This window comes from Euleptes europaea, chromosome 1 (genome assembly GCF_029931775.1).
Source record: "Euleptes europaea isolate rEulEur1 chromosome 1, rEulEur1.hap1, whole genome shotgun sequence".
Lineage (NCBI taxonomy): Eukaryota > Metazoa > Chordata > Lepidosauria > Squamata > Sphaerodactylidae > Euleptes > Euleptes europaea.
The window spans coordinates 131868729-131886548 of record NC_079312.1 but is presented as its reverse complement, the minus strand read 5'-3'; the positions used below and the strand labels follow the sequence as shown (position 1 = coordinate 131886548).

Genomic DNA, 17820 nt, shown 5'->3' with positions numbered 1-17820 from the left:
GCAGAAGATCTCAGGTTCAATCCCAGCATATCCAGCTAAAAAGGAGGTGATCTCAAAGACCTCTGCCTGAGATCCTGCAGAGCTGCTGCCTGTCTGCGTAGACAATATTGACCTCAATGGACAAGGATCTGATTGAGTATAAGGTACCTTTGTGCATGTGTTAATTTACAAAGTAAATGCAATCCAATTCTGTTAGATGTATTTCAGTAAGACAGCAACTGTAACAATATGGGAATAAAGATTTTTACTATAGTGAAAAGCAAAATTTGTCTGTTCCATAAAAGCTACACATAACTCTTTGATGAACTCGTAAAAGGTCTAGTGTTTGACACACGTTCCAAAAGGCCTAGTCCTGTTCCAGATTAATACTTCAAATATGGCCATTCTTGGGCTACAAGTTCACCTATACTTTCTTCCCTTCAGCTACCAGTTTGGCTTCTTTCTTTCTGTAACAATACGATTATAAAACTCAACTTGAGTCTTCATTAATTCTTCTCTTTTTCACCACCAAGTTCTAGGCAGAGTTCATTTAACTGACAAAATTCACTTTATATCAAAATTAAGAATAGAAGAATTAATGTGTTCCACCCTTGTCTCAAAAAAGTAAAACTGAATCATTTTAAAAACTAATAATAAATCTCGAACTAATCTGACCATGGGGTTGGTTCACAAACTCTGGAATAGGTTTTTAGTGCTAAACTCCCCTGAAGTTGTTCTTCCTTTTTCCACTCTGAGAGAGGGTGATTGGCTGGAGCTGCCTTAGGATGATGGTGAAGAGAAGCATTTGATAGAGGAGTTGTCTACTTTGGCTTCATTTTACATAATGAGCCAATGAGCTGTACAATGACACTGTCTCCAGATACGATTAACCGCAAACACTGATTTCAAAGGTTTATAGCAATCACTGGCATCCCAGGGACTTTTCCCAGGATACCCAAACATTAGAGTTAGCAGTGTGCTAACTCTAAAACCTTACTTTGGGGCAAAGATGTTACTTCACACAACTAATAATTAATGTATAGACTCACCACAAGATTAGTGATGACCACTAACTTAGGTGACCTTCAGATGCAGAAAAAGTTCCTTTCCCTAGGTACTGATTCTGTGGGAAAGATCCATGCAATCAGCCCTGCCAACATGATTGCATCATTCAGATACAGCCCTTAGCCATTTGAGGATACCTCATTGACGAGCAGCTGCTTCTACATCTGAAAGGCACCTCAGATGTCTTTTCAAAAGAGCAGAATAAATTCATGGAAGACTGGCCTATGTTCAGGGTCAGAGATCCACAGCACAAGATGCTGAGGACAAACAACAGGGATACCTGTCACCTTCATTCCATCAATATGAACTTCCAGAACGATCTGGCTGCACTCAAATGACCCTTCGTCTGATCCAGCAAGGCAATGATATGCTTTCTTTCTTGCATTCTCAATTACACCGGCTCCCACAAACTGAACTGGAGTTGACAACTGCTACTTGTACAAAAGCCCTTAGTGCATAAACAGCTGGATCCTATGATTTGCCAGCGGAGCTCTACCTCACAAAATGGAACTGTACTGCCACCACCCCCACAAACCCTCAAGACCCCATCCCCTTGGAGTTCGGAGTGCCCCCAGGACTAGCAGTGGATGCTGTGTGGGAGTCTGCAGTGGGAGGGAGGTAAACCAGCAAAAACTGCCGCCCCAATTGTTCCCTTGCCCTGGCAGAAACACAACGTGGGATCCCCACCCAAAGGGAAGGGGGAGGACGAGACGGTGGAGCTACTGCTAGGCAAACCCTGAGCTCTACTCAGAGCCTTCTCAGTCCTCCCAGCTGTGAGTACGTCTTTCCCTTTTGCACAGAATGATCATCAAAAATGATAGCAAATGTCACTCACAGAAATTATATCCCCCAACCCTTCTCTATCTAGGATAAAAGTATCCCACCTCTTTCAACATTCCTATGTCCTTCATACTAAATCCTCACTGCTCTCCTCCAGTATATCAAGCTGCTTTGATTCTAACAGAAGAGACAACAAGGAGGCACAGGAGCGATCTCCACACTGGAGATCTCCACACTGGAGATCTCCACACTTTTACTGTGGATTGGACCGATTTATGTAAGACAGTGAAAGGAGAGCATGCCGTGTGCATGTTCCTTTCCACTATCCAGCCTGGCTTATGTACAGCTTGCACCCAATGTCTCTATGACCTGCAGAGAGAATCTGGCACTCTCAGGCAGCTCTGCACATACAGAAAGCACATGACTGTATCTGTTCCAAGATATGCTCACGTTGCAAAGAAAATGCTTCATTACCTGTGTTGTAAGCTGGTACTGCAGATGTTCTAAAGCTAAAAGGCGATGCTTAGTCTCCCTGGCTAGAACCTTTGGATGGAGAGCATCAAGGAAAATATGTCCTGGAGTCTGATTTGAGCACTTGGAATCTTGAGATCCTACACAGACGAGAAAATAAATACACTGGCATTTTCTATTTACATTAAACTCAAGTTCTGCCTACTACCCATGACTGCTCATAGCGAATTACACAGTACAGCTGTTATATCAGGATATAATGTTAAAAGACCTGTGTACAAACTGATCTGAGAATATCTTTTGCAAGCAATAACCTTTACTTAGCTACTCTAGCCAAAGAAGTTGAGTCGGAGAACACAAACTCTAAAACGAAATTCTCTTACTAGGCATCTATCTTGACTTCAAGTTTGTTAAACAATAATGCCATTCTACATTGTTTCTGATTTCCGGGGGGGAGGGGGGACCCAACAAATGCTTATTTCAGGAAGCCTTATAAATACTTCATAAGCACATAAAAGACCTTTCTGCTGTTGTGCAACATTCAGTTGCCACCTTGACCTCACAGTGCCATTGCTAAAGGTTTCCATAGCCAAGACCAGGGACAAATACTTTGTTCATGTTTTATCCCACAGTCTTCAATGTTTGGCGCAATTGTGCTCTTAATTACTAGAACTTCATTCTCAAAATCAAACTGGGGACCACTTAATCTCAGCAAGGAGCCCAGAGCCAACACTTCTACCTCCTAGAGCTCTCTCCATCTCGAGAGGCTGAGTTTTCCCCCACCCCGCTTTATCCTCTTATTAGAATCAAAATACTTCTGCCCGGTAAGTTTTACCTTCCTTTGATACTGCTCCAAGTTCTGCTCTCAGTCTGTTTACCATCTCTAGTAACTGTTGCTTTTCTTTGCTCAGATTGGAGATTTTTCTCACAGCTTCCTTCAGTTTCCTTTGCATCAATTGTTCATAGTTTCCTGTAGGTTGGTGGGATCCATCGCCAGCCTCCATGCCGAAGAACCATTGCTTGAGATGTACAGAGTCACCCTGACGTCTCTCAGACACTGCATTCTAGAAGAAGTATAGAAGTATAACAATATGTTCAACAAAGTACATATTTCATGGTCGTAGAACTGGGGAGACCCAAGCTCAAATCACAGTGATGCCAAGAAACCACTGGGTGACCTAGGCCAGTCACTCTCTCAGACTACTCTACCTCAAAAGGTTGTTGTAAAGATAAAATGGAGGAGAGGAGAACCACATACACAAAATTACTATTAATCTAGTCATCCCCAAAGCATGAAGCATGGCACACATCTAATTGTTTCAAGCCACAGTAGTAAGAGGGGCAGAAATGTGGCTCTGTACCCCCCAAGTTGAGACAAGTGGGGGAAAAGATTGAGGAGGTCCCCCAAATTCGGAGAGAGAAAATGGGTATAGGTATGCCACCATACCCAGATTCTGTTCCCCCCAAAACAAGGAATAATCAATGTTGATTATCTGTTCACAGTTTGGGGTAATCTCTGCACCCCTGGTGTGTTCTCTGGTCAACTGGCTGTTAACACTGGATTTCATGGCCTTAACCAGGTCCAGCTTAAGAAATGAATTTCTTGGGAGAGCGTTTGTTTAGATTATGTCTAAATCATCACAGATCATCACTCAGTGCCCCTTGGATGCGGGTGGCAAATTTAGCTAATCCCCTTTCATATGATACAGTAACAGGTACATGCTGCTGATGTTCAAGATCTCTTTTGTAGCCAAGCCCAATTATATTAAACCAAGGTTTTTATGCTTCCATGTCATCCTATTCTAATAGAGAGGAATAACTGTGTCATTAAGTCTAACATAGCACAGACAGGTAGAGTCACAATGCCCTCTGGTGGAGATCCAAGGATAGATATCAATTCTAACGCCTATGCTGCAGATTAGGATAGTTGAGGTGCACAGTATGTCAGGCTTCTTTTTTTACAGCAAAGAAGATATTACAGTCTATAGAAAATTCAGTTGGAAAAAATATACTGGCTTAATTTCTGAACGCAACAAAATCTTGAGTTGTATCCTACCAGCTTTACTGCTAGTAAAAGGGGGAGGAGGAGTGTCTTCTAGGGCTGCCAGGTCCCCTCTCTCCTCCGGCGGGAGGCTTTGGGGCTGCGGTCGGGATTGCGCGCATGTCACTTCCAGTTTACAACTGGAAGTGCCACCTCGCAAGGGGCCTTTTCCTCTTAGTTTGAGTGGTAAATCAGCCCTTTACCACTCAAACTAAGAGGAAAAGGTCCCTCGCACATCGGGCTCATGTGCACGTTTGCCCGCCAACCCTCAGGTGGTCGGCGGGCAGAGGGGCGAATTGCCAGGGGTTTCAAGCCACCACCGGGCACCTGGCAACCCTGGTGTCTTCTAACCACCCCGCAAAAAAGCAATGCTAGAGATTGTGGGATCCACAAGGGGCCTGCAGTGAGGGAGGGAATCAGGCAGGATGAAGTGGGAAGGGTGGTAGCCCCCCGTTCTCAAACATTCAGTGGCTTTGTAACTCTGTTCTATTGTTGAATGTTCTTATGTAATCGAAAGTATCTGAAGAGTTTCCCTACCACTTGTGTTCCTGTTAAATCCACATGTGGAGCTTTAGCTTCATGCTTTTTCAAAGAAGCTCCAGTAATTTCATCTGGTTGCAATGTACCTGGAAAGGCAAGGAGCAAAAAAGAGAGACATCACTCTGAACTAGGGTTTTCTATATTTATTGAAACTGTAATCTGCTCAAAAAGGAACATTAAAATATAGGTCCATCACTGTAAAAAGACTGGGCAGTCTACTTAAAATAATGTTAAAAATTGACTTACTGATAACCATATCTGGATGAGGTTACACTCCCCTTGAAGGAACAGGTTTGTGGGCTGGGGATGCTCTTGAACCCAGGCCGCCTGCTGGATAAGCAGGTGGCAGCTGTGGCCAGGAATGCCTTTTACCAGCTACAACTGATTAGCCAGCTGCAGCCTTTCCTGGGCAGAAAAGATCTGGCCACTGTGGTGCATGCCCTTGGTTACATCTAGCTTAGATACCAGCTGCAATGAACTTTACATGGGGCTGCCCTTGAAAATTTCCAATGGTACAAAACTTCAATTAGGTTGGTGCAAAATGCTGCAGCCAGATTGTTGACTGCAGTGGGTCACAGGGACTATACCACTCCAGTCTTGGTTCATCTACATTAGCTCTCAATCTGTTTCTGGGCACAATTCAAGTTGCTGGTGTTGACCTTTAAAGCCCTATATGGCTTGGGACCAGCATACTGAAAGGACTGCCTGCTCTCTTACAAACCTACCCAGCCATGATGGTTATCTTCTGAGGCCCTGCTTTGGATGCCCTGCCTTTGGAGATTAAGCTCTGAATCTCTGCAGCAGTAAGGGACGTTTGCTTAGCCCCCTCTCCAGGTGACTGATGGATCCAGATAATTTCTAGGGACGTTTCTAGCAGACATGGCATGCAGTTTGGTCAATGCTCCAGTCAATTTCTAAAATACAGAGATAGCTTGGGTGGTTTTGCAATCGCACGGAGATATCCCCTTCTACTGATAGAGCCAAAGGAGCTCCCAAGCAGCCTTCAAATCAAACGGAGGAAAACTCAGGATGAATATAACCACATAAATGAGCCTATTTGAAGACCTATTCTATGGCATGAAGGCAGTGAAGAAGTGGGATTACTTCATTACGAAGGTGCTTGCTCACTGCCAACCAGCAATGCTTTTCTAGGCTCTTGAATGTGTAGAAACAAAGGATAATCTTGAACTGACAACTGCCCACTGTGACATATCAGCAGATAAAATTGACACTCAGGCCTGAATACAGTATTAGTAACACCCATCTGCTTTTTAAAAAATCATTTTAAATTACTGCAGCCTGAAGATACTGAAAAGAAACACAGTTCTTTGAGCACCAGTTGAAATATGCTCACTGCAGTGAATTCTGATTAACAGACTGCTGCATTCCTGACCAACTGTAATGTCCAGACTTTATAAAGGCAGCCCAATATATGACTCATTATAGTAGAGAAGCCTGAACATTAATAAAGCATGGATAACATTTTCTTGGGGGAGCAGACTGAATGGCAACTACAGTAAGTTGAAGGTGCTCAGTGCTATAGATCCTACCTGTGCATTCAAATTAAATTTGTATCTAACAGTATTCCTTCATACCTTTTTCCAATTACCCCCTCCTATGGTAGACCTCACTACCCCTTCAAGCTGTTCCTGGGGTCGCCTTTTCAACAGCGGGGAACAAGTTTTGGGCTGCAGCAGGACAGGGAAAACAAGAAAGCTGTACTCCACAGATGGAAGTCCCTTCCATCTTTGGAAATCCGCCATGTAATCCAACCACTGAACCAGCAGGGTTGTACTCCTCCATCTAGTTCCCATTGCAAGTTGCCCACCCTGGCAACTGAGACAGTCTCATTCACCAAGCCAGGCTGGAAGCCATAATGAATTGGGCCCATAATGCGCTTCATCTAGAAACATCAGGAGCTTGGCTATCATCTCTACACAGAAAGGGGGCATTAGTGAATGCCCAATAGTTAGAAATGTTATTAAGGTATAGGGAGGGTTTCTTAAGAGTGGCCTCAAGGCTGCCTCTTTGAAAGAGGCTCCCAGACCTAACCAACCAGCACCAGCACCTCCCCAGTTCCACATTATCAGCCAAGATGGGCAAAGTTCAAGCAAAATAAAACAAAAAACTTAGCAGCACGTTAAAGACTAAGAACATTTATATTGTTATGATCTCAACTTATATTGTTAAATCTCAACAGTGAGATAAATGCTGTTAGCCTTTAAGGTGCCACTAGATTTTTGTTTTATTTTGCTACAGCAGACTAACATGGCTGCCCCTTTGCAAAGATCAAGCAATACATCCAGGAGGCAGAGGTATATGACCAACAACCTTCTCCCATTTTCCTTGCTTCAGCCCCCAAAGCCATCATTTCCTACCCAGTCCCACCAGAGGAATTTTTGATCTTAAAAAAAATCAGGAATTACTAGATTATCTATATATATATCAACAGAACAGATTATATATCTATATTGCTGTGGAGGGATACCACAAGGTATTGCTGTGGAGGTTGAAAGATACCACAAGGGCCATCCAGTCCAACCCCCTGCCATGCAGGATCCCATTATATCCCATTATAATGATCTATTGCCACAATCTACATGTTCTTAGGTTTCATTTTTTAAACAAGTATCTAGCCCTTTTTGTTGTAGAGTTATAAAAAGAATGGTGTGTCCTGCAGCTTTCCCCCCTACAACTTCACAACAAAAAGGCTAGAGATGTAACATTCTGTCTAAAATGAAAGCTGGAAACTAATATAGTGGTAACAGATCATTATAATGTTATAGCAATGTGACAATTCTGGGTGTTTTTTTTTTTTAAGACCTGTAGTGAAGAAGTGGAAATGGTAGCTGTGGGGTCTGATGTGCAAGGAAAGTGCAGAGGAAACTGCTGCTCCATCACCACTGTAAATGTCTCTGCACTCATGATAATAACAAGAGATAAGCAGAAAATTGTCTCTGTGTAGAATCAGCTTACCTTGAACTTCCTTACCTATTTTTTCCAAAGTCAAAACTTTGTTATAGGTTTTCAAGAACAGGCTAACTGAATATGTGACTATGGCAAAACTAACATCCTTTATACATAATAGATCAGTTTCAGAATTTCAGGAAAAAATGAATGTCTTGTTATAGATTTTCAATATATTGATTATAGATATTTATATTACAGCTTTAAATGCATTTAATTCTCAGTCTTCTATTGTTTCGTCTGTATAACTGAACGTCTATGGGAAATGAAACTAAGTTAGCTCAGCGGTCAGCTGACAGTCTAGGAGCAGCACCAAACTACTGATATCAGCTTTGTTTACGGTACTTGCAAGAACAGAGGAAAAAATGAGGACAGAGACGCCTTTTGAATTCGGCTTGTCTGCCTTTTCATCTGCTTTCCTTTGCTTAGAAGTTAATCAAGATGCAATACATATATAACTTTTAAGTTCCCAGAACGCCAGCCTCCAAAATTGTATAAAATGGGCTTGAAAACTGAGAGAAATTGGGACTCTATCCCCCAGACTTGTTGCTAACAGTCTGTATGGGAAATTCTCTCCCAAACATGCTTGCGTGCTGTTTGGCTTGAGAACTTTCTCCTGGCATGGTCATTGATGGGTTGGTTACTGGGTTGGTAACTGATTTATAACTGTGTTCTATTAGATCTATATTCTTTTGTTTGAAGCTTGTATATATTGTGCATATATCTTTTCATTTTACTATTTTCTGAAGTATGTACAATAAAAAGGAATCGTTTTACAATTCAAAATATGTTGTATCCTCACTTACAGTGACTGGTTAAACAAGGTAACGTGGTTTTTAGTGAATCACAAAATCTAAAAATCTAGTCACAGTGATTGACTACTTCAGTCTTTTTTAATTATATAGTTGAAAATTAATTAAGAATAAAATTAAATAAAAATAGAAGAAGAAAGATTTAGGTAATACATGTTTTCAACAAATATGTTATTAGATATGAAGATATATTGAGAAGATAGAGTAATGTAACAGCGTGGTGTAGTGGTTAAGAGCGGTGGTTTGGAGCGGAGGACTCTGATCTGGAGAACCGGGTTTGATTCCCCCCTCCTCCACATGAGCGGAGGGTAATCTGGTGAACTGGATTTGTTTCCTACTCCTACACATGAAGCCAGCTGGGTGACCTTGGGCTAGTCACACTCTCTCAGCCCCACCTACTTCACAAGGTGTCTGTTGTAGGGAGGGGAAGGGAAGGTGATTGTAAGCCGGTTTGAGTCTCCCTTAAGCGGTAGAGAAAGTCGGCCTATAAAAACCAGCTCTTCTTCTTCTTCAAAAAGAAATGAACTACTAAAATGTAAAATTTAAAAAGTAAGCTCCACATAAATTGTAGGGATATGATTGTAGGGTGGATTTGATTTAAATCAAATCGATTTAAATCATGGTTTAAATCACTAGTCAATAAGACTAGATTTTCATGATTTAAATCACTAGTCAGTAAGAGTATATTTAATTCATGGTTTTCTACATAAACAGCACTGCTTATGATGTTGTTTCACTTGGGCCACAAGGCCTTGCATTCCTTGTTGCAGTGTTTGCATTTTGCACACACGCCTGCCTTACCCATAGGTAGAGGAATTTCATTAAATTATTCCCAAACTGGGTCTCTTTTATAACCTGCTGCCATTATAGGTTTTCTCCTCCAGTGAGAGAATAATATGATACACCTCAGGCTATACACACAAAGATTCCAAGACTTGTGGAGAACTCTGCAGATAAAGGTAGGTTGGGTGGGAAGGAGACAGAGTTGCCAACTCCAGGTTAGGAAATTCCTAAAGATTTTTTTTGGGGGGGAGCCTGGGAGGGGAGTTTGAGGAGGGGAGGAACTTCAGGGGCTATAATGCTACGGACTCTACCATCCAAAGCAGCCATTTCATCCATGGGAATTAAGGCTGTCAACCTCCAGCTGGGGGCTAGAGATCACCCAAAATTACAACTGATCTCCAGATGACAGAGATCAGTTCCCCTTCCTGGAGAAAATGGGAGATTAGGTGGGTGGTCCTTATGGCCTTATATCCTGCTGAGGTTGCTTCCCTCCTCAAACCTCGCTCTCTGAAAGGTCCACCCCCAAATCTCCATGAATTTCCTAACCTGGAGCTGGCAACCGTATGGACAGAAGGAAGTATAAAAGGGGGAGAGTTTATGGGGGCTTTCAGGAAGAGGAAAGAGGAAAATGAGATGCCTCCCACAAGTCCTTGTGGGTTCCCACTTGAACATCTATTGTTTGAATATCATTCTTATAACTATTAAGAAGAGAAGCATGTATTAGATAATTGTGAACTGTGCATAAAAGATTGCTGCACAGTAAAGTTAACCCAGCCTTCTTTATTACCAGGAGTGAATGAAACTGCAGCAGTATCAGCAGTCCTATCTGTATCCTGTGCTTTTATTTTGGCGTAGTCCAAAGAAGATTCTTGATTATTAAGGGTCTCCATTTCTCTCCTCATTTCTGCAATCACAGTCCTCAAGTTGTTGTTCTGTTCCTGCAACCTTTGAACCTCAGGAGAAAGAAAATCTGCTTCAATGGCTCCAACATTATCCTGCAGTGTAACCTAAAAATTAACAGACAAGCAATTACATCTCAACAGGAAAACGCAGGACTCAAAGCTGCATGGACAAGAATAGGGATTTTGTGAACACAAAACAGACGGATCTAATATTAAAAAATAATTTTAATGATATGTCACAAACCCTGTAGAAAAATGTAGAAACTTAAGAGCTGAAAGAGTGCTCTGGTAAAACTTTTGGCCAGATGTGAGGTGATATGTGTAATTTAACTTGAGTGCGCTTCATGATAAAAGCCTCATTAGGTCAGCCAAGAAGACTGTTTCTGATAGTGAGTATGTGACTGAGAGAAAAGAGCCAGAATGGCCACCAATGGGTATAAAGAAAAATTTTCCTCAACCACATGGGTTGGTGGTGTTGAAATATATATATTGAAAAATTAAGAACATACATTCAGCTTCATATTAATCAATTCAGTAGCCCTTAACTATAGAGATAAATTTCAAAAAACCCTCTAGAGGTAAATTTGGAAGAAGAAAAAAAGGCATTAGATTATTTTTCCAGATCAGGAGGCAAATAAATAACTCATATATTTTCAGTGTATGAATGCTAATCCTATAGCATGTTTTAGGGGGGTATTTATTATTTTGACCTATATGAGCAGCAATAACAGCTAGCCTGGAAATGCAGCCAGTCAGGGAACCTATTATGCCTCTCAATGTGTGCACTCAGTAAAACACTGTGTGATTTATATGCATAAGGCCCTAGGCTCAATCCCTGGCATCTCCAGTTAAACACAATCTCAGGAAAACTGGGACAGATTATTGTCTGACAATTGTTTAGGAAGTTGCTGCCTGTTGGAAAAGTCACTTACAGATTAGATGAACCAAGGATCTTGTAGTATAAGGCAACATCATATATTCAATGTATGAAAAATTATTTATTGAAAATGAAATGCCTCATCAAATCAAGAGATGTATGGTTTATGTCAAGAAATTACAAACAGAGTAAATAGGGAACCCAATTAACTGATCCTCACATTCTAAATTACCGTTTTCTGCATCTAACCAATTTCCAGTCATGCATTATAAAGAAGAACCACATGATCCCCAACCACAAATTCCCATCCACCAGGTTCTTGTATGTTTATAAAAAGTATGTCTTAAATATAATTTGTAATGATACATTTGTATGCATCAATTAATATCTCTCTCCAATTTAAATCAGAATAATATTTTTAATCTTCAATGGTAGTGGATTATTTTCTTAACTGGATTATAATGTTTTCTCTATCTAAAATTTCTGTGATCCATTTTAAGAAAATATTCAATCAGACCCAGGAGAGAGTTCCCAAGAAGATATTCCCAGGCAACCACTAGAGTACAGCACAAGATATCTTTACTGTCAACATTCAAAATAATCTCTTGCAACACATCTTCACCACTGTGTGTGAAAACAGTCATTATCAGCAAAAGTAGTATCACCACCAAAAGATCAGGCCAATGATCAGGAATGGCCTTACTAAACTAAAAAACATTTTAACATTTCTCACTGATTTGCATAATAAGGAGAAGAATTTACATCTGAAATGGGTCTGGTATTACAGATGGCACTAGTATTGACAACACAGAGCTGTGTTGAGGATTTAAATAGGCTTTGGTTATTAACTGTTAGAACCCCCCCCCCATATAATCTAGTAATTCAGCAGAGAGCTCAAAGGCTATTGTGTGCAGCAAAGCCCATCTAATCTCCGTGCCAGGAACAAAATTACTCGGAGTTTTTTAACTATTCAAACTAATATACTTGATTTATTATAGGAACTCCATTTCTGGATAGGATAGAGTAAATATAGTTTCCTAATCTAGTCTAACTAACTAGGATGGGCGTGGGGTGGGAGATAGACCTGTGTCCTGCCCTCATGGTTGAAAGATGGAGAAGGAATGCGTGTGAGTAGAGGTGTGAAAAGGAAGGAAGGAAGGAAGGAAGTGTTTCCTTGAGAGTAGCAATCTAGACATCAAAGGGATAGTGCAAAAACATTTACACTTAAGTCACTATAACAGAATACTTTGGCTGTGTTTTCAACAGTCATTTAGCGAGTCGACTTTACAGCTTCACTTAACAAATGGCACCCTGCTGGGCTACTGTAGGCACACTGGGGCAAATCTAGCTATCCTTGGACTTGTGAAGTTTCATTCTTCCATAATTTATTAACTTTCCTTATGTGCAGGAGGCTTGTGCAATTTACTGGACTGATTAGAGCACTTTATTGCCCAAGACAGATGTGTGTTATCCATTCTCCTGACTTTCATAGAATTTAAACACTGAGCAAACATTCAACAAAAACTGAAGTTACAGCACAAGAGAAGAAGAAGAGTTGGTTTTTATATGCTGATTTTCTCTTCCTTTTAAAGAGAATAAACCCGGCTTACAATCTCCTTCCCTTCCTCTCCCCACAACAGACACCTTGTGAGGTAGGTGAGGCTGAGAGAGCTCTGAGAGAACTGTGACTAGCCCAAGGTTACCCAGCTGGCTTCATGTGGAGGAGTGGGGAATCAAACCTAGTTCTCCAGATTAGAGTCCACTGCTCCTAACCACTACACCACGTTGGCTCTCAGAACTATCATTCTGGAAGCAATTGCTTGTGGCTTGTCTAGCCTGATAAATGCTTCCAGAATGATAGTCACCACTAAGATCACCACTTAGAAAGTTGAGCAACTTAGGCATGATGAAGTAGAAAATTCAAATCAAAAGAAATACAAATAAAATTCATCCAGTAGCTGTGTCTTTCTCTTTTCTGCAATGCAGGTTCACAAATGCTTAAAAATATTGAAGGAAGGGAACTGTCTTCCCAACAGGAAAAAGCAAACCTTCACACTCAAGGTTGTTCTAATTATCTGGTGGCATCAGGACTTCTTATAAAATCCAGTACCCAAAAGTCCAACACCCAAAGTAATTATAAATGTCCAATCTGTAATGTCTTGCAAAAAACTCTTTGCCTCTCATACATGACACAGATCTACTCGCATGTGGAAAGTAGTGTGCAAACCATATGGACATTGTTAGATGTGAAGACTGCTTGTGAGTGTGTTTTGGTACAGGTATGTGTGCTGCATCCACATTACAAAACCACATCCAATCATGATTTTCAAATGCCCATACATACAATGAAAGTACATATGTGAATATATCATATGACACACTACATGCGGGCTATGTACCATTGTCACATGTGAAGTTGTTGTCAGGTGCAATATATCCTAGAAACAGCTTTGATTATAAAGTGAACTGTCCTAGGATTCATTCAAGTCAATAAATGGCATAAGTAATTCAAACCTGTTTTTTTCCTTCCGCCAAGAGACCATGCTTTTTAAGTACCCCAACAGCTTGATCTCTCTCAAAGGTTACAGAAGACAGGACCATTTCCACTTCATGCAACTTCTGTTCCTTTTTTTGCAGCTCAGCAGTAACCTACAAAAGAAAATTACACTAATTTAAATCTCGTGCTAAAGAATTTATCACCTTAGTATCTATATTCAGTTGTCAAGTTCTCCACTATCATGCAGGATTTCTTTCACGAGAAAGCTCCTGGTGCTTCTGGTTCCTTTGATAGCCTCCTTCCCCTACAATAATTAATGTACCTTCCTAACTTAACACTTAATTTTTCCCAGCCTAGACAATAACTATCTGCATCCTTGGACAGGAAGTACTAAGTACAGCCCAATTTGACTATGGTTCACTAATCACTATTACATATTGGCAGAACTGTCATACAAAATATTTATTTTATTTACCTGTTATGTTTACATTCTGCTTTTCTTCCATCATTGACCTTGTCACTTAACAAATAATTCCCAGGAAGCCTCTCATCCAGGCATTGACTAGGCTCAACCCTGATTAGCTTTGTCAGTGTGGCTCTGTCATGAGCCCTCTGGCCATACCCTGGGAGCCACAGTGAAAAAACTCATGGTTACCCCTTGTCAAGTGAAACAGTCACCTCTGTAGCAATAAACCTGACAATTTATAACCATTACCGTTTGGCCATGTCATAAATTTAAAGGATTAGCCTGTTTCCTGGTGTATCATCCAAGTATTAAAGAATAACATGGGGAGAGTTCCATATCAAACGCTTACACACTCTTCCACTGTTCCCAAGATAAGATGAAGAATTTGAGATTGTGAATTTCAAAGCAATTTGACTTAACTGCCCTCAGCGATGTCAGATGGGAGGGGAAAATCTTGCTCCTCTTTGAGATTCATCTTTGGATCATATTCTTGATTGGCCTATACTGGTCAGAGGATCAATGGTCCAGTTTACTATTAAGTTAGCCTTTAGCCATCTGGCACAAGTTTTTCCAAGCAAGGCTCAATAACACCATCAGTACCAATAATGGGCCAGGGACCATCTTGCTGCATCTCTTCTCCGCTGCTTTGCCACATATGCTGATTTGAAGATCTTGTACCCTGCTTGCCTCCACATATGTAAAAGTATGTTAAGAAGCTAGATTTTGTTACTTTATTGCATCTGCTTGTCTTTTGCCTTATGCTTAAGCCCGAACCTTTCCTTTAATCTTTTCAATAAAGCCTGTTGCATTTTTTGTTGTGTTCTACTGCATGTGTGTGAGTCCAAACCCAGTTTTGGTCAAACTATTAGAAAACAGTGTTTCACTTACCTGTAACTGTTGTTCGTCCAAGGTCTTCTGTGCAGTCCCACATTGGGACTGCGCACGCACAGGCCTGCCGCTGGGAAGATTCCATGGCTTCTAAAGGCTAGAATAGGGGGCGCCGCTCCCTTTGCGCATGCGTCCGCTTTCCCGCCGAAACAGAGCCCTCTAGGGGCTGCGCCCCCGTATTCCCTCAGTTCTTTCTCCTGCCAAGTGTATCTGTAAGCAAGCATAAACAGTAAGAAGCTAACAGTGGGGCAGGAGGGAGGGAATGTGTGCCTGCACAGAAGACCTTGGACGAACAACAGTTAAAGGTAAGTGAAACACTGTTTTTGTCTACAGGCTTCTGTGCAGTCCCACATTGGGAGATTATATAGCTACTCACCAAGGAGTGAGTGAGCTGTTAGTCAAACAAAGAATGTAAGACTGCTCTCCCAACTGCAGCATCCTTTCTACTTTCAGAGTCCACCGCATAATGTTGAACAAACGTATCCGGAGAAGACCACGTGGCTGCTTTACAGATGTCCTCCAAGGGAACACCACTCCGGAAAGCTGCAGACGAAGACAGTGCTCTGGTAGAATGCACCCTGAGAGAACTTAGACAGTGCACACCAGACAGCTGATAACAGGTTCGGATAGTCTGAACAATCCACCTGGATAAAGAAGCAGATGAAGCCGGACGACCCTTCTTGGGTCCAGCAAAACAAACAAAGCATCAGATTTTCTAAAATGCTTGGTACGCTGTAAATAATACAATAAAGCTCTTTTAACATCGAGCGAGTGTAGCGTGATCTCAGCAGAGGACGTCGGCTGTGGAAATAAAATTGGTAAGGAAACCGCTTGGGTTAAATGAAACTTAGAAATTACTTTTGGTAGAAATTCACAACTGGGCCTCAGGACCACCCTCTTAGGGAAAAACTGGATAAAGGGTGGGGAAGCCCTTAGAGCCGCCAGCTCACCAACACGGCGAGCTGAAGTGATAGCTGCTAAAAAGCAAACCTTCTTGGATAACAGAGAGAGAGGCAGTGGCTAGAGGCTCAAAGGGTGACAGCATCAACCTAGAAAGGACTAATGACAATGACCATTGTTCAATTTTCCTAGGAACAGGAGGAAACCAATTGTTAAGACCTTTTAAAAATAGTTTAGAAGTGTAATAAGAAAAAAGAGGACCCCCATCAATCCATGTATGAAAGGCAGAGATAGCGGCCATATGCACCTTAACCGAAGACACAGACAGACCTGAATTCTTCAGTGTAAACAAGTACTCTAAAACTTTAGGTAAAGGGGCTGAATGGGGTCGCAAGCCCTGAGCCTTAGCCCATTGGGAAAAACAGAACCATTTACAAGTGTAGGAATAACAAGTAGTAGGCTTCCTAGAACTAAGAAGAACCTTTAACACAATGGCGGGAAAAGTCACTCCTGCGGCAGAATCCGCCATGCTGTCAGGCGGAACCTGTCGGAATCTGGGTGGAGAGTGCCCCTGTGGGACAACAGGTTGGGTGCCAGAGGGAACCGATGCCAGATGCCCCGCGCTAGTGTCATAACAGTTGGGAACCAAACCAGTCGGGGCCAAAATGGGGTAACCAAGATACAGTGGGTTCTGCACTGTTGGATACGCTTGATGACCTTCACCAAAAGGGGCAAGGGCGGGAAAGCATAAAACAGCCCTTTGTCCCATGGGATTGCGAAGGCGTCTCCTATGGAGTCGGCGTCGAAACCTGCTCTGGAGCAAAAGATTGGCGCCTTTGCGTTGTCCAAGGTCGCGAATAAGTCTACATCGGGGAAACCCCCAACGCAGGAACAGAGGTGTTAGATAATCCCAATGCAGTGACCATTCGTGATGAGGTGCGAAGTTCCTGCTCAGATCATCTGCTAACACGCTGACGGACCCCGCAATGTGTACTGCTTGCAGGGTCATGTTGTGCTGGTGGGCCCACTCCCAAATCCGTGTGGCCTCCCTGCAGAGGGACCGGGAGACCGTGCCACCCTGCCTGTTGACATAAGCCATCGCGGTGGTGTTGTCTGTCTGGAGCAGAACGTGCTCGCCCTGAAGAGATTCTGTAAAAAAGAAAAGAGCATACCGAATAGCCCGTAACTCGAGCAAATTAATATGTAGTGACGATTCAGATTGGGACCACATCCCCTGAGTGGAGAGGTCCTCACAACAGGTGCCCCAACCTAATAGGGAAGCATCAGTGGTAACCACCTTAGTAGGTACAAAAATTCCGAATGGGACACCAGAGGCAAAATTGCCTCTATGGACCACAAAGTAAGTGACCTAAGGACAGCTCTTGGAATTGAGAATTTCTTAGATTGCAAATGAACAAAGGGATTAAACACTCTGACGAACCAATTCTGTAGGGGGCGCATATGCAGTCTGGCGTAAGGGGCCACTGCAGTAGTGGAGGCCATTAAACCCAGGAGTACCTGGATATCATGAGCAGGGCGAAAACGGACTGATTGGAAACTTAAAACCAATTTCCTAATGGCACAACGTCCATCCTCCGGTAAAAACGCTCTTCCAAGGGAAGAATCCAGGATAACCCCTATAAACTGGGTAAGTCTAGTAGGATCCAGCGTGATTTATCAAAATTGACCAAAAAACCCAGTGAATGTAACAATTCCACAGTAGTTTGAGTATGAAGTTGAACCAAGAGGCTTGTGGGTGCAGTGATAAGCCAGTCATCGAGATAAGGGTAAATAGTTATGCCCTGAGACCTAAGGTGTGCTACAATCACCGCCATGCACTTGATGAAGACAC

The 17820-nt window shown here is 42.1% G+C and overlaps 1 protein-coding gene across 1 annotated transcript in view; it reads right to left on the bottom strand.

The window, feature by feature from the left end:
• The window catches only part of CCDC57 (coiled-coil domain containing 57), a 70596-nt gene that overhangs the window by 27676 nt on the left and 25100 nt on the right, over positions 1 to 17820 (bottom strand). The window contains exons 9-13 of the mRNA XM_056848534.1: positions 13732 to 13866; positions 10226 to 10445; positions 4874 to 4962; positions 3131 to 3359; positions 2299 to 2435 (exon numbers count right to left, since the gene is read on the bottom strand). Coding sequence (XP_056704512.1) covers positions 2299 to 2435; positions 3131 to 3359; positions 4874 to 4962; positions 10226 to 10445; positions 13732 to 13866 — 810 coding nt within the window. The remainder of the gene's footprint in view (positions 1 to 2298; positions 2436 to 3130; positions 3360 to 4873; positions 4963 to 10225; positions 10446 to 13731; positions 13867 to 17820) is intronic.